The 26,570-nt window shown below is 42.3% G+C and overlaps 1 protein-coding gene across 6 annotated transcripts in view; it reads right to left on the bottom strand.

Moving 5' to 3' along the window:
- Positions 1 to 798: 798 nt before the first annotated feature.
- The window catches only part of ca9 (carbonic anhydrase IX), a 98,377-nt gene continuing 72,605 nt past the window's right edge, over positions 799 to 26,570 (bottom strand). For 3 of the 6 annotated variants that reach the window (XM_059649039.1, XM_048535312.1, XM_059649035.1), the window contains 3 exons: positions 14,607 to 14,630; positions 11,003 to 11,090; positions 799 to 1,219 (listed from right to left, as the gene is read on the bottom strand). In XM_059649039.1, the coding sequence (XP_059505022.1) occupies positions 1,159 to 1,219; positions 11,003 to 11,090; positions 14,607 to 14,630 (173 nt within the window). In that variant the 3' untranslated portion in view covers positions 799 to 1,158. The remainder of the gene's footprint in view (positions 1,220 to 11,002; positions 11,091 to 14,606; positions 14,631 to 26,570) is intronic. The other 3 variants (XM_059649030.1, XM_048535339.1, XM_048535365.1) reach the window with 2 other exon arrangements.

Here is a 26,570-nt window from a genome sequence, read left to right as displayed (position 1 = left end):
GAACAAGCAACACCCATCCAAGTCACATACCATCCTGATTTAAAACAACGTAATGATTTCTTTTTTGTTACTGAGTCAAAGTCATGAAACTCTCCCTGTTAGCCATACAGAGTACAGTGGTATCTGAAGTTTAATCTCTACCATGTCCTGAATTAGGGATGAACAATAAATGCTGGCCTTGTCAGTATGAATGAATAACATACCCTCCTGAAAATCATTCATTAGACCACTTCTCCTTTTCCAAAGCTCTGAGAGCCCATTTTTTATGATCTGGCGGGTGATCAACTTTTCTGAATTTCCTTGGAAGGTATTTCCCCGATTAGTCAAATTTTCAAAGCCCCGGGACTTTGTCATAAAACATTGTATGAAAATGCAAGTTATAGTCTTACCATCCTGAGGGTGATCCCTTGATTTGTGTTTACAGTTGTCCTTTACTCCAAGAAAAACTTTGTTTAGTCATTGCTGTCGGTTATGGTTCACAATAATGCTTTTAAAAGGATTTCTCGACACTATCACACAGCTTCTTCCAGTATAGATTACTGCTGACTTTATAACGCTTTACAAAAAACTAAAAAAAAATACAAACACATTGTTGACATCCTTTTCATCCCAAAATTATACTTCACCAGGCAGATGTACAGTTCAACCTGTTTCTGAAGTTGTGTTAATTAAATATACCCGAGCACACTTCAACATTATCCTCCACCACCAAACGTGTGTGTGAGACATCCTGTGTCTTACAGTAAATAAAACTGTGCCCTTAGATAACACTTCGCATATAAAAAAAGCACACAATAATTCATTTAAAGTTAATTGTTTTATACAACTGATCAAAATTGTTTACCAGTCTCCTGGTAGCTGAACAATCAACAACCTCAGTAGAATTGCTATTGTGCTGTACAGCTCTGCTGTTTAGGTACTGCATTCAGACCGTAACATATTACAATGCAGTACTTTATTAAAGCATGACTTCTTCCTAGTACTGCACGGAATAATTGTTATTCAGAAACACAGTTTCAAACTGCATTGAATCACATCTAAAGTTCTGAACAGCGTAGATAATAAACAGATAATTTGTTCTCGCTGAATCATTAACTTTTGCTCCAATATCGAGGTTCAATTCCAGGTTTTCTGCTGGTAAACTGATTCGTTGTGTTCTCATGATTCCATTGTAGCAGCAGGTTTGTAAATTACCTTCTGTCCTCTTTCAGCGTTTGATCTATTAAAAAAGTTTGTAATAAGGAGAAGTGAAAAACTGCTGTAACAGGAATCAAGTAGAATAGAAAATTAGTGTTTTTGTTTTACAAATTATGCAGATTCAAGTTGGAAATGTAGTTTGACATTCAAACTTTTAATTTTATTGCCCTTCCACTTTAACAATACTTCCAATAGATAAGAGTTATCTGTGTCAATGGACATTGATGCGCAAGTGCCTCAGACACATAGATCAGAAGGTCATTGATTGCTGATGTGTGCGAAATCACCTTCTGACAGCTGAATCAGCATTATGAGCAACTAATGTCTACTCCTTTGGGCTAAGAAAAGGAGACAATTCAGTAAACAGCTTGCTTCATTCCATTCACTATCCGATAACATGCACTGGATATTATAGTGAGATCTTGAACATGATTGACTGATGCCCATTGTCAAAACTGGCTGTTGACATTCATTTTCAAGGCTTCCATGCAAATGAGACCATTCTGTCAATGTACCAGATGCTGTAGAACCTCTGCAATAGGAATGAAACTGAATGGCCTACATGGCATCAACTAAGGCACTGGAAATTACAAAGTCTGAATTGCCCTGTTGAGCCTGGAAAGAATACTCCCTCCTAACATCTGTGGATTAGTGCCAAAATTCAGACAGCTGTTTCACAGACTAGTAAAGAAAATGTTAGACACAGTCCTGTCCAAAAAAACGTACCTTACAAACAATGTCCCAGACACCGCCATCACGACCACCAAACCCACTGACAGGGCAGACCCAGTAGAGCGACTGGCACAATGGTATACAGTTGGGGCAGTGCTCAACATTGGATCAAACATGGTCAAGAAAATCTCTTGCTGACCACATCACTGCCCAGTCCCTCGCTCCACTCAGTTGAAGATCCTCCTGCATCTTGAATACTGATTAGAGGATACACCGGGTATCACAAGGGTATAGTACATACTCTGGGCTTTTCTGATTCCCAGGATGTTGTAAACTTCACTGGCTGGGCCAGCATTTACTGCCATTGGAGTGGCTTCCCAGAGGTTCTGCAGACCATGGGGCCTAAGGACACTCAAATGTTGTTAGGGAAGGAGTTTCAGGATTTTGATGACATTGAAGGAAAGCAATACATTTCCACATCAGGTGGCAAGCGATTCAGAAAGACGATGGTGTTTCCACGTATTTGCTGACCTTCTATGGGGTAGAGGTCATGGGTTTAGAATGTGCTGTCAAAGAAGCTTGAATTTCTGCTGTGCATCATCTAGCTGGTACACATTGCTGCCAAGGAGCACTGGTACTGGATGAAGTGGATGCTTGTGGGTACAGTGCCAAGCAAGCAGCTGCTTTGTCCTGGATGGTTAGTCAAGCTTCTGGAGTGTTGTTGGGGCTGCACTCATCCATGCAAGTGGGAATTTCAATGTCCATCAAGAGTGGCTCGATAGCTCTACGACAGACCAAGACATTAAGGATACAACTGGTAGACTAGGTCTGCTACAATTGGTGAGGAAACAGGAGGGAATATTCGCATTTCACCTTATCCTCACCAACCTACCTGTTGCTGATGCATCTGTACATGACAGTTTTGGTAGGCATGACTACCATGCTGACATTGTGGAGATGAAGTCCCATCTTCATAGTAAAGACACCCACCATTTTGTTGTGTGGCACTACTAGTGTGCCAAGTTGAATAGATTTCAAACAGATCCAAAAGAACTCAGTAAAAACCGAAAGGACTGCAGATCCTGGAAATCGGAAGCAAAAACAGAAATTGCAGGTAAAGCTCAGCAGGTCTGGCAGCTGTGGAGAAACACCAGATTTAACATTTCTGTGTCCTGTGACCCTTCCTCAGAACTTAAGGATTCAGTTCTGAGGAAAGGTCACTGGGCCAAAAACTTTAACTCTGATTTCTCTCTGCAGATGCTGCCAAATCGGCTGAGCTTTTCCAGCAATTTTTGTTTTTGTTTCTAAAAGAACTCAAGACTGGGCATCCATGGGCACTGTGGGTCATCAGCCACAGCAGAGTCAAAATCCAGCACAATCTGCAACCTCATGACCCAGCATATTCCTCACTCTATTATTACCACCATCAAGCCATCAATAGTTCAATGGAGAGTGCAGGAGGGCATACCAGGAGCAGCACCAGGCATACCTAAAATGGAGGTGTCAAGTTTGTAAAGCTACAATACAGGACTACTTGATAATAAAGTGTGAAGCTGGATGAACACAGCAGGCCAAACAGCATCTCAAGAGCACCTGAGATGCTGCTTGGCCTGCTGTGTTCATCCAGCTTCACACTTTATTATCTTGGATTCTCCAGCATCTGCAGTTCCCATTATCACTGATACAGGACTACCTGCTTGCCAAACAGCATAAGCAGAAAGAGACAGAGCTAAGCAATTCTATAACCAGCAGCTCAGATCTAAGCTCAGCACTCCTGCCACATCCAGTCATGTACGGTGATGGACAATTCAACAACTCACTGGAGGAGGAGGGTCCACAAACATCCCCATCCTCAACAATAGGAGAGCCTGGCACATCAGTGCAAATGATTAAGCAACAACCTTCAGCCAGAGTGCCAAGTGCGTGATCCATCGTGGCCTCCTCCCAACGTCCTCAGCATTCAGTTCACTCCACACGATATTAAGAGGGTGGAGGCACTGGATACTGGACCCTAACAACACTTTCTCCAGGGCAATAACAACTCCTGGGCAAGGCAGCAAAGCCCACATTTCACGAATGAATAAAAACAAGCTCAAAAATAAAAAGCCAGGAAATGTGAATAAGGTATCTTAGTCATTATAAACCAAATTTTAGAACATGATCACCCTTAAACCCCTTGAACTAACTGCCCTGTAGTCCATTCGTCATGGTTGAACGCATGTAGTTTTCACAAGTAACCAGCAAGGGAGACTTCTTTCCCCTTGCGCTGCACGGGATTCAGTTGATATAATGATGTTGAATGAGTGCTGGGTAGGGATGGCAGCATGAGAACTGCCTGTCACTTCAGTTTAGGCTTGAAACTTTGGACAGACCTTAAAAGGTTTTTATCAATATTAACAGCTTTAACAGTTGGCTGTGACAGTCCTGCAGACTTGACCTAGCCAGCTTTGGAGGAACAACACACCTACATTTGGCTGATGAAGATGAGATACATTCGATGATCCCATATACCTACGCAAAACAGTGACTGGCCTCCTGGTGGCAGCATTCAGATTGCAGATAGCATTACAAAATAAACTCAGTTTTGAGGTTTCATTCAGATTGTTTCTAAAGACTTTGGGTCCATGACACTGGGGGTCCCAATCCCACACTTACCTGCAATCAGCCAGGTACTGTTCTCCCATGATAATAAAATGTGAGGCTGGATGAACACAGCAGGCCAAGCAGCATCTCAGGAGCACAAAAGCTGACGTTTCGGGCCTAGACCCTTCATCTGATGAAGGGTCTAGGCCCGAAACGTCAGCTTTTGTGCTCCTGAGATGCTGCTTGGCCTGCTGTGTTCATCCAGCCTCACATTTTATTATCTTGGAATCTCCAGCATCTGCAGTTCCCATTATCTCTGATACTGTTCTCCCATGCTGGCTGTCCTATTAAACAGGGACACAGGCAAGCTCTAGATATTGCAGGACCAATTAGAGCCTTCAGCTCTTGAAGCACTAAAAGGAGAATTGGCCCCAAATGAGGCAGATCAGGAGGATGCCTCCATTGAGTTGCCATTGGAGATATGGACAGAAATAAAGCATTATGTGAATGAGATCTGGTGAGTCCCTCAGAACAGAGCAGAGGGGAAACCCTCAAGAGTTTGAAGCAGCCTGCTTCCCAGCATGGCTTGGGAACCTTAAACAGAATTCAAGTACATCACAGAGCTGACCCAACATCAATTCACCTTTTTACCCAGGCAGCACACCAATCCTACTGTTCACAGGGCTGGGAAAATACAGGCCTTAATTCCTTTGTTGACTTTGTTGCTAGCTTTAACCAAATGAAGAATGTTTACTGTTAGAAAAAGAAACAGAAGATAGGAGCAGGAGGAGGCCATTTGGCCCTTTGAGCCTGCTCCACCATTCTTCATGATCATGGCTGATCATCCAATTCAATAGTCTAATCCTTCTTTCTCTCCATAACCTTTGATCCTATTCACACCAAGCTATATCTAATCGCCTCTGGAATACATTGTGTTTTAACATCAACTACTTATTGTGGTAATGAATTCCACAGGCTCACTACTCTTTGGGTGAAGAAATGACTCCTCATCTCCATCTTAAATCATCTACCCTAAATCCTTGGACTGTGACCCCTGGTCTGGACACACCCACCATCAGGAATATCATTCCCATAACCACCCTGTCCTGTTAGAATTTTAAGTCTCTATGAGATTCCCCCTTCATTTGTCTGAACTCAAGCGAAAACAATCTCAACCATGTCAATCTCTCCTCATATGTCAGTCCTGCCATCCCCGGAATTAGCCTGGTAAACCTCAGCTGCATGCACAAGAGCAAGAGCATCCATCCTCAGGAAAGGAGGCCAAAACTGCCACAATATTCCAGGTATGGCCTCGCCAAGGCCCTGTACAACTGCAACAACATATCGCTGCTCCTGTACTCAAAACCTCTCACATTGAAGGCCAACACACCATTTGCCTTCTTTACCGCCTGCTGCACCTGCATTCTTACCTTCAGCAACTGGTGCACAATGATGCCCAGGTCCTGCTGTACACTCCCCTCTTCCAATTTACAGCCATTCAGGTCTTAATCTGCTTTATTGTTTATGCTTCCAAAGTGAATAACCTCACATCTACCAAATTATACTGCATTGCCATTGATTTACCCACTCACCCAACTTTCCAGATCATGCTGAAGGATCTCTGCATCCATGCCACAGTTCACCCTCCCATCCAACTTCATATCACCTGCAAGCATGGAGATGTTGCATTTTGTTCCCTCATCCCAATCAATTATATATGATGATTGCCTGGGGTCTCCGCACCAATCCCTGTGGCAGCCCGCTGGTTTGTTAAAAATATCATTGTCAGAAGACACAATCTACTCATTGAAGGAACTTTACTGTTTACTGACATTTAAGGATTAGTTCATTTTTTACTGCAGAGCTAAGAATGATGCTGCCATCTGGTGTCCATTCCTAATTTGCTGAATGGAGTGGTTTTGTAGAACCATTTAGAGTCATAGAACCAGAAGGATGTACAGCATGGAAACACTCTTTGGTCCAACATGTTCATGCTGACTAGATATCCTAACTTAATTAGTCCCATTTGCAAACATTTGCCACATTATCCCTCTAAATCGTTCCTATTCATATCCCCATCCAGATGCCTTTTAAATGCTGTAATTTTTTGTACCAGACTCCACCACTTCCTCTGGCAGCTCATTTCATACATGCACCACTCTCTGCGTGAAAAAGTTGTCCTTCAGGGCCCTTTTAAATCTTTCCCCTCTCACCTTAAACCTATACCCTCTAGTTTTGGAGTTCTCCCCCCCACCCTGGGGAAAGGACCTTGGCTGTTCACCCTGTCTATGCCCCTCATGCTTTTATAAACTTGAAGGTCACCCCTCAGCCTCTGACGCTCCAGGGAAAATAGCACTAGCCTATTTCAGTTTCTCCCAAGAGCTCAAACCCTCAAGCCCCGGCAATATCCTTGAAAATCTTTTCTGAACCCTTTCAACTTTCCCAACAGGGAGACCAGAATTGTACGCAGTATTTCAAAAGTGGCCTAAGCAGTGTCCTGCATACAGCTGCAACATGATCTCCCAACTCGTATATTTAAATGTACTGACCAATCAAGGCAAGAATACCAAACATCATCTTCACTGCCCTGCCTACTTGAGATTCCACTTTCAAGGAACTATGAGATAACAAGATGTAGAGCTGGATGAACACAGCAGGCCAAGTAGCATCTTAGGAGCAAGAAGGGTCTCAGCCCAAAACCTCAGCTTTCCTGCTCTTCTGATGCTGCTTGGCCTGCTGTGTTCATCCAGCTCCACACTTTGTTATCTCGGATTCTCCAGCATCTGCAGTTCCTGTTATCTGTTCAAGGAACTATGAACCTGCACTCCAAGGTCTCTTTGTTCAGCAACACTCCCCAGGATCTTACCATTAAGTGTATAAGTCCTGCCCTGGTTCGCCTTTTCAAAATGCGACACCTCACATTCATCCAAATTAAACACCATTTACCACTCCTCAGCCCATTGTTCCATCTGATCAAGGTCCCATTTTACTCACACTACACCTCCAGTTTTGGCGTCATTAGCAAACATACTAACCATACCTCCTCTGTTGATATCAATCATTTGTACAAATGACTAAAAGCAATGGACACAGCGCTGATGCTTGTTGCACACTGCTGTTCACAGCCCTTCAGTCTGAAAAACAACCTCTACCATCACCCTCTGTCTTCCGCCTTCAAGCCAGTTCTGTGTCCTATTGGATCATTCTCCCTTCATTCCATACAATCTATCCTTGCTCACCAGTCTACCATGCGTAACCTTGTCAAGCACGTTACTGCTGAGGTCCATATAAATCATGTCCACCGCTCTTCAGAAACAATTTAAGAGTCAACCGCATAGCTGTTACATTGGGTAAGGGCAGCAGATTTCCTTTTGAAATGACAGTGAGGCAGGTGGGATTTCATGAGAATTGATGATAGTTTTATTTCTGCCACTACTTTCAATTCCAGATTTATTTCGTCGATTGAATTAATGCCATAGGATGTGCTGTGAGTTGGGACCGATAGAAAGGTCCATTCTGTTGCACACTGTAAAAGTGGTGGCTTCTATTCTGCATAAGATTATGAACTACGATTGTTAAAATGTAACTCCTAGTATATGCCTGAAAACAATGCCTGTGTGTTTGGCCTGAGGATAGCATATGGCTTGGGCAGATAAGGAATATTGGCCCAGAAGGGAATAATTGTACTAACGGTTTCAAAACAGAGCTTGCTTGGTCAAATGCAATAGGTTTTTGAAAATCTAGGTGGTTACTAAAGAAAGAAGATAAAAATTGCTATCTATTTTGGTTGGCCTTCCAGAAAGGAAGACAGTTGTCTCAGCATTAAGTTTTGACCTGAAATGTTTTGTCTTTAACCTGACCTAATAAAATGGAGAACAAGCTGTACTTGGAAGCAGACCTCCAACTCAGAGCATTAAAATGTGTGGGCAGCTGCTCTGGGGATATTTCATTCATTTCATTTAGTCAGCTTTCTACGTCATCATGTTGAAAGGAAATGATTCCATGTGATGCAGGTGAATTTCAAAACTCTCAAATGAATTTTTCTGCAGATTTTGAGACTCATCTGGACCCAGTGGTGGTCTCATTTGCCAGAAGTCAGATCATCATACTAATATACATGTGGATGCGGTCTCCAAGTCAGCTTTCTCTGAATAATACATTCAATAAAACAGGTAGTGCGAGAGACACCGCAATGTTTCTGGATCACACAGAGATCCAGCAGCTGCCACCTCAGCAGTTCCACTGGGAGATAGACAGATACTTAGAAAATCCTCACCTCGGGGCACTGGCAGTTTCTACTGATGCCTGGGCCTCCTTCTTTGGGAGGAGTGGATCATCAGGGAAGTGACTTCCACTAAGCTGTTGGCAATCATAGAGGGGGTGTGGGTGGTAATGGCAGTAAAGAAATCACCCCCAATTCTGCCCTCAAAGCATCAATTAGCACCTCCCCTAACCCCTCCAACATGATTTGTGCAATTCAACCTAAAATGTTGTGAAAATGTTTCAGGGATTGGAAGCAGATTAAGTGCGAGTCTAAGAATGCTCCTCAGCAAGCAGATTAAAAAAAAGTCCTGTGAGATACTTTATGGCTTTATTTCAGTTAATGAACTCAACTAATAGTAAAGCCTGAATTGCATAGTGAGATGAAGGTATATAATGTTACATCGTTATTTGGGATTTTGTTTACAAAGTGGAGACTAATGAGCTTTTAAATTTTAGTTCTGTGAAGGTGACTTGTCTTTTAAAAGAAAAATAGGTAAAAAAGTAAATGTTGAACAATGAATTCAAACAGAATTTCCAAGAAAACAGGTAATTAAGCTAAATGACTCGGTAAGTTACTTGGGGAGACAGTGGCTGAAGTGTTTACTAAATCGAGTTTTTACAGCCTGTGGAAGTAGAGACTAAAGTCTACAAGCAGGTTCAGTTCAGTGTAAAAGGAAAAGAAACATTAGCAGAAGGGCAGTGTTCATTTTGGCATCTCTGTTGCCAAAGCTGGGAAGAAGTCCTAAGCTGCTTTAATACTATTGGTGACTCCTCAGATACTGAAGCAGTCCATGTTCAAATGCACAGGATCTGGACAATATCTAGGCCTGAGATGACAAGTGGCAAGTAACCTTCATGCCACACAAATGATCGCTTCCAATAAGAGGCAAATCAAACCACCTTCCCTTGAAATTTAATGGTGTTACCATTACTAAATGCCCCACTATCAATATCCTGGGGGTTACCAATGACCAGAAATTCAACCAGATGTGCAACATAAAGAGTGGATACAACAGCTGGTCAGAGGCTAGGAATGCAGTGAGGAGGAACTCCCTAAATCCTGTCCACCATCTGCAAGGCACAAATCAGGAATGTGATGGAATACTCTCCACATATCTGGATGGGTGCAGCTCCGACAACACAACAAAATTTCCACCCTCCAGGTCAAATCAACCCATTGAATTGGCACCACATCCACAAGTATCTATTCCTTCCACCACTGACATTCAGTAGCTGTAGTGTGTACTGTACACAAGATTCTCTGTAGAAATTCAAAGATCCTCAGAAAGCACCTTCCAAACTCTCAGCCACTTCTATCTAGAAGGACAAGGGTCACAGATATATGGGAACAGTACCATCTTCAAGTTCCACTCCAAACCACTCACCATGCTGACACGCAAGTATATCACCGTTCCTTCACTGTTGCTGGATCAAAATTCTGGAATTGCCTCTCTATGGGCATTGTAGGTCAACCCACAGCATGTAGGCTGCTGTGATTCAAGGTGGCAACTTCTCAATGGCAACTAGGGACAGGCAATGAGATAAACGGTGTAGAGCTGGATGAACACAGCAGGCCAAGCAGCATCAGAGGAGTAGGAAGACTGACGTTTCAGGCCTAGACCCAGCCAGCAATGGCCACAACCCATGAGTAAGTAAAATTTTAAATTAGGTGGGACTAGAAAAAGACAAGAGTTTCTTTTAGATTCTAGGGATGAAAAGATCAAAGTATTGGCTTATCTGTGTGTCTCATGGACAGCTGGAGAGAGTCACATCTGGTGGCCATGTAGACAGTTGCCAAAGGAAATGCCAAAGGAAAGTATCAATTTTTCATATTGATACTTCAATACAGGACATTTCTTAGAAAAAAAGCATTAAATCTTTGTTATTATGCGGTTTATGATAAGTTTTTCAAAATTGGCTATTTGTACGATAAACTAGAGTTCTTTTGTTAAATGTATATTGGCATCTTTGCATGTATAGTGACTGTACACTGCAACAAGGAAATTGCAAAAGAATTTTAAAAAAAACTTACCATCCACCAAGCCAGGTTTGTCTTTGGGATCAGACTTGTCCAGTATTACCAATAACTGGGATCACAACTGCCCGACAATGCAGTGCCTTACTCCTTTTCATTAAAGCAGCCAGTTGTAGGCAATCTTTTTCATTCTCATTGCCTCTTTATACACATAACAAAAATGTTTTGTATACTTTTAAATAGATTAAATGGTGGTACTAAGTCTCTCTACATATTTCTGAAACTCAAAAAAGCTTCCAACGTTCTCCTCACCTTTGTCTTTTTTGTTTCAGCACATAAATCGCAAAGGCCAAAGCAGTACATCCAAACAAGGTCCCAAATATAACAGCCAGGGTATCACCTACACAGTAAAAACAGACAGAATGGATCAGAACTCCTATTTCAAGACAAAAGGCCCTGACCTTCCTTGGAGACAATGGATCTTGGATCAGGGCTGGTGGGTGTTGACGGGGAACCGTTTGGATGGATGTTCTCCCTCAGCTGCTGTGTCTGCCTTCTAACCACGAGAAAGCAGGACAGCAGCAAGGGCTCCACACCCCCTTCAGTACAACAGAGTAGGTGAGGCTCAGAGGCCTGCTGCTGGCTCTGATGGCCTGGAACACTCCTGATGATAACAAACAATAAAGGTCACACCACAAGTAGTACAATTGGATATTGTCTTTTTTTTTCCAGTCAGACCTGTCAGCTTTAAACTCTGTCTTTTTCTCCTTGCCCCTCTAACACTATTCAAAAATCCCAAATATTGAAACAGGCAATTTATGGATTTAATCTGTTCCACCCTGACTATGAAAACTCCAGCAGCTGGGCCTAGATTCCTTGCTCATCAGTAGTCACCAGTTTCTACATGGCCATCATGTGTGACAGAATGGAATATCTGAAGGCCAAGTGGAGCTTCCTTCAAATGCATGGATACCTTTATTTCACAATGGACTATTGCACAGGTCTGGCACAGATCAATATCCAGTGAGCAGACGTAGTGAGCTCTCTAAGGATTTAACTCCCAGGATGAGTTGATCATTCAAACAGACCCATTCCAGGAGTCTCACAGGTGACTCATCATGTCTGTGCCCTTTAACGAAAATCTGACTACACTGATTCAATTTTTCAGCCTTTTGTCCAAAGCCATGGAGACTTTAGGAATACAGCTGCATGTGTAGATATGGCTTAAATCTTACAAGGGTTTCTGACTCAACTACACTTTCTGACAGGGAGTTCTAGATTCCTACCACTTCTGAGTGAAAAAGGTTTCTCCTCACCACTCCTCTTAGCCTTCAACTCATGCCTTAGATCTGTCTACCCTGGTTATTGATCTCTCTATAAATGGAAAGATTGTCTTCCTATCCACCCTAGCGATGTGCCTTATAATGTCTTTAATCTCCATCAGGTCCTCTCAACCCTTGCTGCTCCCTTGCAAATCTCGTCTGAACCCTCTCTGTTGTGCAATCACAATCCATCTTATAATGTGGTGACCAGAACTGCACTCCAGTTATAGCCTAACCAATGTTTCATTCAGTTTCACACAGGTTTTCGTACCTCCTTGCTCTTGTATTCTATGCCTCAGCTAATAAAGGCAAGGATCCCACATCTTCTGAACTATGTCATCCATCTCTACTGTTACCTTCAGGGACCTGTGAGTATGTACACCATGGTCACACTGATCTTCAGTATTTTCAAGGTCCCAATATTCATAGTGTAATCCTTTGCCTCATTAGCCCTCACAAGGTGCATTTCCTGACACCTTTTTTGGGTTGAATTCCATTTGCCAGTGATCTGTCCAGCTGACGAGTCTGTTACTTTCCTCCTGCTGTTTATGTCTATCCTCACTATTTACCAATCCACTAATTTGTGTCATCTGCAAACTGCTTGACTATACCACAGACATTTCCGTTAAATTATTAATGTACACCACAAACAACAAGTTCTGCACTGGCTGCATTTGACCTGGAAGTGGATATGCATTCTGGGAAGAGATCCCAGGCTGGAACCCACACTCGATAAGGGATGGTGCAGTGGGAGATTCTCTAGGTCAGGAGCTCCTATTCTAGCTGTTCAGTCAGTATGCAGGATTGTGGTGGCATAGGTTTGCGCTTTGTTAAAACTGCTGTGGTAAAGCCTATTTAGAGACTCAAGATATGGATTGAGTACCCTAAGGCAAGGATGAGAAACAGAGAGTCAAAGCTACTTTTTAGGGAAGTGTCTTTTTGTAATGGAGTCATGGGTCACCGTTTTTCATGGTGTTATCTGGCAAAGAGCCAGGCTAGCCAACTTTGGGAGGTACGGTGGCTCAGTGGTTAGCACTGCAGCCTCAGCGCCCAGGGACCCAGGTTCAATTCCAGCCTCAGGCGACTGTCTGTGTGGAGTTTGCACATTCTCGCTGTGCCTGCGTGGGTTTCCTCCGGGTGCTCCAGTTTCCTCCTACAGTCCAAAAATGAGTAGGCTAGGTGGATTGGCCATGCTAAATTGCTCGTAGTGTTCAGTGTGTCGGTTGTTGGGGGGGGGGGGGGGGGGGGGGGGGCGGGGAGGATGGGTCCGGGTGGGATGCTTCAGGGAGCGGTGTGGACTTATTGGTCCAAAGGGCCTGTTTCTGCACTGTTGGGAATCTAATCTAATCTAAAAAAAAACACTCCGGATGGAGTTTCTGATATCACTGGTAGAGTTGCCATGGATCCACTTCCAAACCACAAAGCCTGTTCCTTTCTTATTTACAAGTGAAATTTAGTAGGATGGAGTTCGATGGCAGATAATTTTGTGGTTTTTCTGGATTCTCATTTTTAGTGATCCGAGATTGGCAACTACTTTCTCCATATTGGTATCTTTATTTCCTAACTCAACAAAAGGCCAAGTCATGGCCTAGTGGTATTCTTGCTGGGCTGCTAACCCAGAGTTAAGGGAAGGAAACTGCCATCCTTACCTGGTCTGGCCTACAAGCGACTCCAGACTCGGCAACGTGGCTGACTCTTATCTGCCCTCTGGGCAATTAGGGGATTAGTGATAAATACTGGCTTGGCCAGCAAAGACCTCATTCCGTGAATGAATTAAGAATAAAAGGAAATCACAAATCTGACATTCAAGCCAAAGAAAATAATGACAATAACATTAGGACAGGAGTTTGTACAGTCATTTCCACCTTCGAACTAAAAAAGGAGGAACATGCTGCAGACATTAACTTGCAGAATAGATTGTATCTGAGGGGTGGTGAAGCAATCACTGGAAGCATCTCAAGGCAAACAAGGACAGTTCTAGTCTTAGCAAGCAGGGGCATGTAGGTGTGAGTCAGAACACAGGCTTCGTCATAACAACCATGGCACCCATAGTTGGCATCCTGAAACAATGATTCCAACTTCACTGGAGATGATTCTCTTCACATTTTTCTCCCTAACTTCTGTTTTCAAACTCCACTAAACCCATCTTTTAGATTAGACCAGCTGTCTCCCGAGCTTCTCCCCCCAGTGGTTTGATGTTGATTCCAATTTTGAATTGCATTGAGATACTTTATTTTAAAAGATGCAGAAGAATTTTTTTATGTGTAATATTTTGTTATTGGATGAAGTTGAAAATGCTCATTCATATTCGGCTGTTGGAACAAAAAGGTTTTCATTTGATTCTAATTTTTTTTTGTTGTTCTAAGCTTAAAAGACTGCACACACTTCTAATGAAATGTGAAATTTGGATCCTTTAGTTAATATTTCACCAAGTAAATATTATCTGTCCTAACAGGAAATAGAGACATCTGTTAACAATGAAGCATTTAGTAAAATCAGAACCTGCACCATGGAGTTAGAATTATCAGTTAGAAAAAGGATTTACTATCCAAAAATTCTTCGGAATAAAAAGCACTGGATTTCAAAATACTTACCTAAAGTAAAATGGATGCCATTTGCTGAATGGAAAGAGGAAGAAACAGAAGTTGTACATGATTGAATAACTGTATAGACACACGAAAAATGGTCATTCTAGTATACAATAATTCAAACCCCAATTTTTAAATTCAAAACACTTTGTAGTGACCGTCAACTCAGTGATTAAGTCAAACACACCCCTGCTGTCAACCTCTAGCTGATGAAATCATAGAATAGTAGACCATTGACAATGGCTGTTCAGTCAAGAGTAAAAATATTTTGGCTCTTGTACTATTTTTGAGGGTGAGGTTGGCAGAAATATTCTACAATAGTAATGGGACAGAGTAGATTTCAATCCGTCCATAAGCCACATCTTGCATTTTGACCAAAATACAAGTTTAGAAACTCAAATTTTACAAGAGTACAAATAGAAGCATGATAATACACCACTTAACAATGAAGACTGCCAAGAGATAAGTTGTCAAGCTTTTACCTTTGAAAATGAAATACCCTTTTAATACACAAATTTCTGGCAAAGAAAGAAAAATATCTGGATCCTGTCAGTTAATGACAGATTATAAATAACTGAAGTACTTTTGAACTGAGTACATTGTAGATCCAGCAAATGACAGAATCCAGTACCAAGCTTAAAGTCCCATATCTGTCAGGGATCAGTGAAAAATAAGCAGTTTTCTGTCCAAGCTGACAACTCCCAGGTTAGATATGTAATTTGAAACCCTTAAAAAGGTAAATTTTCCAGTTGCTTTATCAAGTTGTCAGATATTAATAGCAATATTGAGATCTGCAAATTATCTGAGAATTGGGCTGTTATTTTACAAATAAATGCATACATTTATGTAACTGACACCACTGAACAGATTTGTATAGCTAAGCCCACACTTTTACATAAGAAAGCAGCCCCAGCTTCTCTAGTTGGCCTATGTTGAGCTATTTATTCCCAACCAAAGCTGATGGGGATATTCATCATCATCATCATTGGCAGTCCCTTGCAGATGAGGATGACTCTCAGGGGGAGACTGTACAGACTGATGCAGCTACTACAGGCTCTGTTACACTTGGGGCAGGTGTTGGTCATGGGAAAGGGAGAGCGGGGAAATGGTGTGGCAGCACGCTCCTTGCGCTGTTTCCGTCTGGCTTCCATTTTCTCCCAGTGACAAATCTCGAGGTGCCTGACATATTCCCAGACCCTCCTCTTCCACTTTGCAGTGTCTGTCTGTGGGAATGCTGCACTTCAGTGAGGCCTTGAGGATATTAACACTGTGATAGCACTTAAAAAAACATTCAGGCTCTCTGTTCCAGTATTCCTTTATAAAGAAAGAAAGTATTGATAATCTTGGATGAGGATAGCTTTGACTCTTCTTTCATGGGCCACTGATATTCCATCTCAGATTTTCTGATTGGGATTTCATGAGAAATCGAATGGTCCTGATCAGAGTAGTATGTGGAAATGTGTCAGATCTCTACTCACTGTAACATGCATAATTTCCCCATGGCAGACAGACACTCTTCTCAGAAGGTGGACATTCAATTTAAAGATTACTTCAAATGCAGGGTTTCCAATAATTTAGTGATGCAAGAACACGGGGAGGCGATGGCCTAGTGGTATTAAATTGCTGGACTGTTAAACCAGAGACCTAGGGGATGCTGGTTCAAATCCCACCATGGCAGATGGTGGAATGTGAATTCAATAAATATCTGGAATTAAGGATCTAATGATGATGAATCCATTGTCAATTGTTGGGGGAAAAGCCCATCTTAGTTCACTAATGCCCTTTAGGGAAGGAAACTGCCAACCTTACCTGATATGGCCTACATGTGACTCCAGACCCATAGCAATGTGGTTGATTATTAACTGACGTCTGGGCAATAAATACAGCCTAGCCAGCAATGCCCTCATCCTGTGAATGAATAAAGGAAATAAAATGTTCACTCATGGAACATGGGTGTTACTGGCTGGCCAGTATTTTTTTAAAAAAAATAGCTCATCCCTAGTTGCCCTTGAGAAGCTAGTGGCAATTTGCCTTCTAAAACCACCGCAGTCCACATGCAGGTGGACCCACAATGTCCTTAGGGTGGAAGTTCCAGGATTTTAACCCATCAACACTGCAGTCATAGAGATATATTTCCAAGCCAGAATGGCCCATGACTTGGAGGGGAACTTGCAGGTGACAATGTTCCTATGTATCTGCTGCCCACATCCTTCTAGACAGAAGTGGTCTGGGTTTGGAAGGTGCCAACTGAGGATTTTGGCCAATTTCTACAGTGCATCCTGTAGATAGTATACACTGTCGCTGAGAGTTGGTGGTGGAGAGAGTCGATATGATGCCAATCAAATGGGCTGCTTTGTCCTGGATGGCGTCAAGCTTCATGAGTGTTGTTGGGGCTGTACTCATCCAGGCAAGTGGGAAAACTAAGTTAGGTTGCTCACTGCAGTTGAAGATGTGAGACATTTCACTCCTTTATTCATTCATGGAATAAAGGCTTTACTGGCCAGGAAGCATTTATTCTCTGTCCCTGATTGCCCAGAGGGCATATTAAGAATCAACCATGTTGCTGTACATCTGGAGTCATATGTAGGCCAGAACAGGTAAGAATGGCAGATTTCCTTTCCTAAAGGGCGTTAGTGAACGAGATGGGTTTTTCTGACAATCAATAATGGATCCATGTTCATAATTAGACTGTTAATTCCAGATAGTTATTGAATTCAGGTTCCACCATCTGCCATGGTGGGATTCGAACCCAGGGGGCCCCAGAACATTACCCGAGTCTCTGGATTCACAGACCAGCGACATTACCAATAGGCCATTTCCTCTCCAAATAATATAAATTATTATTCAATAATAATAGGGTCCAATAATAATAATAAATAATTATTTTTAACCGAAGCTTGTTGAATAATGAAATGTTCATATAATTCAAACACAATTGGCTCGAGTGGTACTTTTTTTTCTTTTTTAAAAACGTTGCTTTTTTGCTTTGAGCACTTTATTATTACAAATCTTTGTCTCAATGGTTATAAGGCATATTTATGCCTGAAGTCTCAATGCACTGCACTAGGTTTCCTAGTGGGGAATTTCCTAATTGGAGATGTTTGGAAATAGAAGACCAATAAAAGGACTGTTGGTCAGGCTTCACAATAGGAGCTTTATGTCCATTAGACAGACATTCAATGTTGACTAATAAGGATGATGCCAAACAGGATGAAGCCTGTCAATTTCCAACTAACCCATGCAGCAACATTGCATCCCTGCTGAGTGACACGAACATCATCATTGGTCTCGAACCAAATCACTCAAACAACTGTCAATATGAAGCAGTCACTAACTTGCAACAAGTTTAGTCAAGATGGTGATAGAGTAGGGCACTCCAACTGGAGCTCCTCTGCTCCTACTGTTTAATTGTCCATTTTCTTCATTTTCTCCCTCTTGGGGTTCTCTGCTGAGGTAGAGTGGGCTGGAGGCATGGTGCGGAGCAGGGATGGCCAGTAGCCCGAAGGCTCACGCAGACTGGACAGTCGTTGGACTGGGGACTGGTGTGGGCAGTCAGTCGTTCGTGAGCCCATGGTGTGGAAGCGCCCTGCACCAATCTGAAAGTTGTAATGCTTATATTTTTAACTCCCATTTTTCTAACTTATACTATGAACTGTAAGAAGTGTAACTTCTCCCCCTTTTCCCTTCATTTCCGTATTTTGTATCTAAGATCTGTACCCAACTACTTTGTACCTAAGATGACACCATTTGGAGTGACATTGTAAACTTTTCACTGCACTCGAGTACACGTGACAATAAAAGGATATTCCAATTCTAATTCTTCAAAGCCATAGTGGAAACAAGACATTGACTTGTTAGTATGAAGGAGGACATTTACAACTGAGGGCTAGCCTTGCAGAGCTGGCAGTCACGAGCAGAATTACTTTTTGACAAGGCAGAAGCAGCAGCAGCACCACATTCTGGACTCTGACTGGCAGTGAATTTGTTGCAGAATCAAGATGACTGACTATAACAGATTCATTAAATAGCAGCTAGGTGCATGGCATTAGAGATCATGAGCAAAGCACCACCATCAGCTATCCTTCCAAAGCACATGGCAACTCAGAGTCTGTGCCCAGTACAAATGGCTGCAAGAAGCAGGCCCAGATGCTGCTGTCTTACAATCATGTTTAACACCTTCCTGCAACCCTCTACAATGACTCCAGTAAGGGTGGGATGGGGTGGGGTCCGAGGAAATGGTGTGGTTTCAGAGATGGTCTTTGTTCCACTGTTGTCAGGCACTTGGAAACTAGTTTCTTTGATGCACAGTGTGATGAGTCACTCCAGTTCTGTGCCTCCAGGTGAGCGAATTCCGTAACTGACCGCTCAACTATTTCATTCACTGAGGGCTTTGCAGGAGTTTGAGATTTCAAATCTGGAGTAAGCTAGCAGAGTGGTAATATCTGAATTCAAATAAAAATCTGAAATTCAAGCTGGTCTAATAATGCCCATTAGACATTGTTGTAAAAATATTTCAGAGATAGTAGGATCTGCAGATGCTGGAGAATCTGAGATAGCAAGGTGTAGAGCTGGATGAAGGCAGCAGGCCAAGCAGCATCAGAAGAGCAGGAAAGCTGAAAAAAAAAGTTTCTGAAGAAGGGTCTAGGCCCAAAACGTCAGCTTTCCTGCTCTTCTGATGTTGCTTGGCCTGCTGTCTTCATCCAGCTCTACACCTTGTTATCTCGTAAAAATGTATCTGGTTCACTTATGTCCTTTAGGGAAGGAAATCTGCCATCCTTCCCCACAGTAATGTATTGACTCGGAGCTGCCCTCTGGAATGCCCAGCAAGCCATTTGGTTCGACAGCATTAGAAATGGGCAACAAATGGTGGTCTCGCCAGCGATGGCCACATCCCACGCAATGTTCCCTCTAAGTTGTGTGGCTGCATAGTGGTTGGGAAGCTCCACACATATTGGTCAGAGCAATGTTGAATAGCTTCCACTTCCAGAACCAGTTTCTGTTCACAGCCCTGAAATCAGGCCAGCAGCAAAATACGTTACAGGGAGCATTGATACAAGGTAGGAATACAAATAAAGTCAGCTTCAATGAATAGGTGTGTAAGAAAAAAAAGGGCAGCGTCATGATGTTGACATTTATTGTTCATACAGATTGAACTCCTAACTCAATGGGATTAACATCAATCTGTTTGATTTTGCTTACATTCCTTGAATCCCACTTATGGGCTACTTTTACCTTACTTTACGTATGAAAATTTGCACGTGAGGTTGTGCAAAATTCTGACAACAAAATGATCTTTGTAGGCGAAATGGCCTCAGTCTAACACATTTCAAATCATTTCTGTAGCGATGGCAGAATATGTATATTTCACTGTCCAAACTAAACTGGGTGAGGTCCTGTGTAATCATCTCCATTTATGTAAGTATACTACAGCAAGAGTTGACTAATCGAAAGAAAGAGACATGTAAAAGGAGAAATTTGAAGTCAAAACCAGAAGTAAAAATGTTGCGAATCCAATCTACCTATCTGAAGGTTTAGTCAGGCAGTGGCCAGAGGGAAGCTTCGGGAAACATTCTGCTGTAATTACAGAGTATTTCAGGTCATCTATCAGTTGCAAAACATTCAATCAAATACATTCAGTTGAGGGTCATTGAAATGAAATCATCTCATCTCATGACCTGATATTGAGATGATCTAATCAGAAACAACAGCATGCATGACTCTCAAAGTTCCTGTTTGAAATGGTTATAAAGCTGCACCCAGCCTGATAACAGCTACCACAATAAAACTACTTACAGGGATAATAATCATTCCAGAAAGCCGACACCAAGTCACCAAAATCCCACCAACATTTTGCTTCATTTCCTCACCTGATATTAATAGGTATACTACTTTATTCAGCTCACCCAACTTAATGTTTGCTAATTGCTTTAACAGTGATGTTCACTACCTAAATTACCCGAGTGTATTTAGATTTTAGTTATGAAGGTCTCGTTGAATTAAGAATCAGGTTTTCCAGTCAGAATTTTTTTTAAGACACTACCTGGAGTTTTCCTAAACCATTTTGACAAAGTGACTCCAACTTCAATCCATTACCTGTACTGAGCACTGGGTTTTCTGATTTATTTTGGATGCTATTTGCCCTTAAATGGGTTAGAGGAGAAAATTTGCTAAGATATACATCACCTCCCACCACCTCCCCCCAGCGGTGGCAAAGTCAGTTTCTCAGTTTATAAAATATAGCTGTCTAAGTGGAGAGATACATTGGATAAATAAATTAACATGTTTCTGAAAAAAAGTGTGGGCAGTTATGCCAGATTTGCACATTCTAGTGCTTGCTAGAATTTGTCTAATACCCATAAAATTGAAGGAAACAAGTTTCTAAACTTGAGTCCACTGCCCAATGCACCTTGAGTTACATAGAACATAACAGCACAGTACAGTACAGGCCCTTTGGCCCTCGATGTTGCCGACCTGTCATACCGATCTCAAGCCCATCTAACCTACACTATTCCATGTACGTCCATATGCTTATCCAATGACAACTTAAATGTACCTAACGTTGGTGAATCTACTACCATTGCAGGCAAAGCGTTCCATTCCCTTACTACTCTGAGTAAAGAAACTACCTCTGACATTTGTCCTATATCTTTCACCCCTCAAATTTAAAGCTATGCCCCCTCGTGCTCGCCATCACCATCCTAGGAAAAAGGCTCTCCCTATCCACCCTATCTAACCCTCTGATTATTTTATATGTTTCAATTAAGTCACCTCTCAGCCTTCTTCTCTCTCATGAAAACAGCCTCAAGTCCCTCAGCCTTTCCTCGTAAGACCTTCCCTCCATACCAGGCAACATCCTAGTAAATCTCCTCTGCACCCTTTCCAAAGCTTCCACATCCTCAGACATGACTTTCTCTAGCCCTGCTGTCCTCCAATGCTACTCCAGCCTTCTCGAAGCCTGAAGAAGTGGGAAGCCCCACATCCAACCCCATCCTATTCATATCCGTCGTTCTAAGGGCCAAACTTCTCTCAACCAAGGATAGAATGTGACTTATCCAGGCTTCAATGTTTATTCAAGCCGCTCTGCTAAACTCCCACTGCAGTTTAAGAGAACAACAAAGAACAATAAACAAGCCCTTTGGCCCACCAAGCCTGCCTGGTTCCTAATCTCCTTTAAATCTGCTACTTATTGCCCATAAGCAGTTCCTATCCCTCTGTTCAACTCTCATATGTCTAGGAAGATATGCCTTAAACATTACTCATGTGCCTGCTTCCACCACCTCTACTGGCAGTGTGTTCCAGGCACCCACCACCCTCTATGCGAAGCATTCTCCCTGCACTTCTCTCCTAAACTTTGCCCCTCTCATCTTGAACCTGTGCCCTCTTGAAGTTGACCTTTCCACCCTGGGAAAGGGTCTCAGTCTATCCACCTAATCTATGTCCCTCCTAATTTTGTTGACCTCTATCAGGTCATTCCTCAGCTTTCATCTTTCCAGAGAAAATAACGTTTATCCAAAGGTGTTCCTCCTAACTAAAACCCTCCAGAGCAGGCAGCATCCTGGGAAACCTTCTGTGCACCTCTCCAAAGCATCCATATTCTTCTGGTAGTGTAGTGACCAGAACTGTACACAATACTCCAAATGTTGCCGAACTAAAATTTTATACAGTTGTAAACAGCTTGCCAATTTTTATATGCAATGCCTTGGCCGATGAAGGCAAACATGCTATATTCCTTCCTGACCACCTTATCCACCTGTGTTGCCACTTTCTCTGATCTGTGGATCTGTATACCCAGATGGCTCTGTTTGTCAATGCTCCTAAGGGTTCTGCCATTTATTATCTCATTTGATCTTCTAAAATGGACTACCTCGCATTTGACTGGATTCAATTCTATCTGCCTTTTCTCTACCCAAATCTGCAATCAATATCCTGCTGCATCTTTTGACAATTCTACTTACTATCTACAATGGCGCCAATTTGGTGTCATATAGAGTCATAGATATGTATAGCATGGAAGCAGATCCTTTGGTCCAACTCATCCATGCAGACCAGGTATCCTAAATAAATCTAGTCCCATTCGCTAGCATTTGGCCCATCTCCCTCTAAACCCTTCCTACTCATGTAGTTATCCAAATGCCTTTTAAATGTTGTAAATATACTAGCCTCCACCACTCCATACACACGCCACCCTCTGTGAAACTGTCGCCCCTTAGGACCATTTTAAATCTTTCCCCTCTCACCTTAAACCTAGACCCTCTAGTTTTGGACTTCCTGCACCCTGGGAAAAAGACCTTGTCTATTCATCGTATCCATGCCCCGAATGATTTTATAAACCTATATAAAAGGTCACCCCTCAGCCTCTGATGCTCTGGGGAAAATAGTCCCAGTCTATTCAGCCTCACCCTTTAGCTCAAACCCTCCAACCCTGACAACATCCTTGTAAATGTTTTCTGAACCCTTTAATCGCTGAAGTCCAGTAGAGCAGTCAATGGAACCTTGGTCCCCATACACTTTTTTTAAAAAACATCCTTTTGTTAGTAAGACAAACATGGATATTGCAGTTCAACTATAATTAGTATTGTGCTTTAGATTGATTCCTTGATAAATATTAAAACAGTCTTCATGAACTACTACTGATTCACCAGTCTCAGTTTGTGAAAACAGACATTATCAAAAAGGTGTTAGGGAATACACAGACCAAGAACGGAGCTTTGAAAGCTGAGTTTCAACATTAAAAGCTGCTCCCCACTCATTACAATTCTACCGCAGATTAAAATAACTGAAATGGCTAGGTTTTCTCATCCAGTCTGAATACCACATATTACAGGCCACGCCTATCCATATCACAGAGTCATAATTCGTGTATATAATGGAGATATTTTGCTGACAGTATTCCAAACTATACAGGATAGCCTGTCTTTGAGATGGAGGAAAAGGTCCATGTCTGGTTTTGGTCATGTGACTGGCAGAGTTGCAGTGACATATTTTTAGAGCCATGCTTTACCTGGTGCGTTGTCCTAGCAATGCTTAATGCCATAAATACATCATCATTTATAAATCAGTCCAACCAAATAGGGGTGGAAATATTTTATTTTGGAATGGTACCTGATCCTCAGCATCCAGCAGATCACTCTTTAGCCCTTCCCCACCTGTATGGAAAATCTTGCTCAACCAACCACTCACCCTTGCTCACCAATTTCTCTGTCTCGGCTAATTAACTTTGACTTGATGAACTGCCCTCAAAACTAAACCAGAGAAAAAAGGCTACAGTGAACCACAGCGGGTTTAACACAATAAACATTTTTATCCTCTTGTTTGGGCTTGAGGCAAAGTCCAATGCGAGTTTTACTGCCATAGTTAATTTATATGACATCCAACTCATGTCAGCCTATGGTGTAGCGAGCAAACTAAATAAATTCATTTGCTTTCATGTCAAAAAAAACAGTCTCTTGCTCTGTTCTGTCCTCAAACCTTTGGCCTTGTACGGGAGAATCTGAGTAAACACATGACTCGGAAGAACAATAAATATTTCAACAATGGATTGCCACCTCCCTGTTCAATGTATATTTTTGAAAGAGATACTTACAGCTCTACAAGACTATTTATTGCTGTAAATTAAAATTACAACACATATTAGGATCTTAAAATCTGCTTTTAGTTTGACTCTAATATATTCACGTCGAACTCAGAGACAATAGGTTCAAATTTGTTGCTTTTGTGGTTCTGATGGTCTGCGTACAAGTGGAGAATTCTCCTGGGTACTCCGGTTGATATTTTTCCCTGTTAAGCCTTGATGTGGAGGGAAGGTCATTCAACCAACCAGTGTGCACAAACGGCTGCCTTATTTCCCAAGGCAGCAACAGACGACATCTCAAAATGAGATGGTTTTAGGTGCTAAGTCATTCTTGGGGTGATTGAGCCAAGAAATAAAAGAGGAGCCTCATTAGGATTGTACAGCACAAGAGGGCAGAGGGCAATCTGTCCATCACACCTACGTCAATTCTTCTTTTAAAAAAAAAACAAAAATCCCACTATCTAGTTCCACTTTGCTCCACACAGATCTCCAAAATGTTCTCTTCAGGTTCCTGTTCAATTCCCTTTTGAAAACTGTGATTGAATGTGCCTCCACCACCCTCTAAGCATGATCTCCCCTTCATCAAGTCAGACTGACTCTACTTGATTATATTGTGGTTTTCTAAATGCTTTGCTATGATATACTTATAACAGACACTAACATTTTTTCAATAATATTGTCCCTCTCCCTTTATAAATGGAGGATGTTATATTGGCAGTTTTCCAGTCCTCTGGGATTTCTCCAAATTCTAATGAATTTCTTTTTGTAAGATTGCTACCGGTTCATTCACTACTTTTAAAACCCTAGGAGAGAACTGATCCAGAAGGCTTGTTGGATTTTAATACCATTAGTTTCCCTAGTACTTTCTCTCTAGTGGTAATTATTGTGTTTATTTTCTCCTTCTCATTAGCCCTTTTGGTATGTTTGGAATGCTTTTGGTATCCTCTACCGTGTAGACAGTATTTGTTCAACTCATTTCTTGGCTCCCCATCATTTGTTCCCACCCACATTCTCTAAAAGCTATGTCACCATTGCCTTTCTCTTCCTTTTCATATATTTAAAGAAGGCCTTATTATCTTCTTCCTTACTTGCTAGTTTGCCCTCAGCTTACTTTCTCTCATTTTTTTGGCTTATGTTTAAAACTTTAACAATATTCTGATTTACCACCAATCTTTGTCACATTGTATGCTTTTTTCTCCCATTTGATGTTGTCCTTTAATTCCCTGGTTAACCAATTGATTTATTTCCCTTTCCTACAATACTCTTTCCTCACCAGGATAGATCTTTGCGGTGAGTCCTGAACTTTATTTTTTAAAAACGTCTGCCATCATTCAACCATTTTTTCTGCTAAACTCTTTTCCCAGTCCACTCTACTTTCATTCCTATGTAATAACCCCTATTTAAGTTTAGTGGTTGTTTCTGACCAAGTTACTCACTCTCAAACCAAGTGCTAAATTCAAGCATGTCATGGTCACTGTTTGCTCAGAGAAGCTTGATATTCATATAAATAAAAATTCATTTATGGGACATGCTGGCTGGTCAGCATTTATTGCTCAACCCTAGTTGCCCTTGAGAACGTGGTATTGTGCCATCTTCTTGAACAACTGCAGTCAATTGATACAGTTGAGTGGCTTGCTAGGCCGTTTCAGAGGACAGTTGTGAGTCAACCACACTGCTATGGGTCTGGCATCACATGTAGGCCAGACCAGGCTAGGACATTAATGACCCAGATGGGTTTGACCTGACAATCAATAACTGCTTCATGGTCATTGTCAGATTCAAATTCCACCATCTGCTGTGGTGGGATTCAAACCTGGGTCCTGAGATCATTGATAATAAAATGTGAGGCTGGATGAACACAGCAGGCCAAGCAGCATCCCAGGAGCACAAAAGCTGACGTTTCGGGCCTAGACCCTTCATCAGAGAGGGGGATGGGGGGAGGGAACTGGAATAAATAGGGAGAGAGGGGGAGGCGGACCGAAGATGGAGAGCAAAGAAGATAGGTGGAGAGGGTGTAGGTGGGGAGGTAGGGAGGGGATAGGTCAGTCCAGGGAAGACGGACAGGTCAAGGAGGTGGGATGAGGTTAGTAGGTAGCTGGGGGTGCGGCTGGGGGTGGGAGGAAGGGATGGGTGAGAGGAAGAACCGGTTAGGGAGGCAGAGACAGGTTGGACTGGTTTTGGGATGCAGTGGGTGGGGGGGAAGAGCTGGGCTGGTTGTGTGGTGCAGTGGGGGGAGGGGATGAACTGGGCTGGTTTAGGGATGCAGTGGGGGAAGGGGAGATTTTGAAACTGGTGAAGTCCACATTGATACCATATGGCTGCAGGGTTCCCAGGCGGAATATGAGTTGCTGTTCCTGCAACCTTCGGGTGGCATCATTGTGGCAGTGCAGGAGGCCCAT

The sequence above is a fragment of the Stegostoma tigrinum genome, chromosome 1, assembly GCF_030684315.1.
Source record: "Stegostoma tigrinum isolate sSteTig4 chromosome 1, sSteTig4.hap1, whole genome shotgun sequence".
Lineage (NCBI taxonomy): Eukaryota > Metazoa > Chordata > Chondrichthyes > Orectolobiformes > Stegostomatidae > Stegostoma > Stegostoma tigrinum.
Note: the sequence above shows the minus strand (reverse complement) of the source record. Positions and strands in the feature narration are given on the sequence as shown.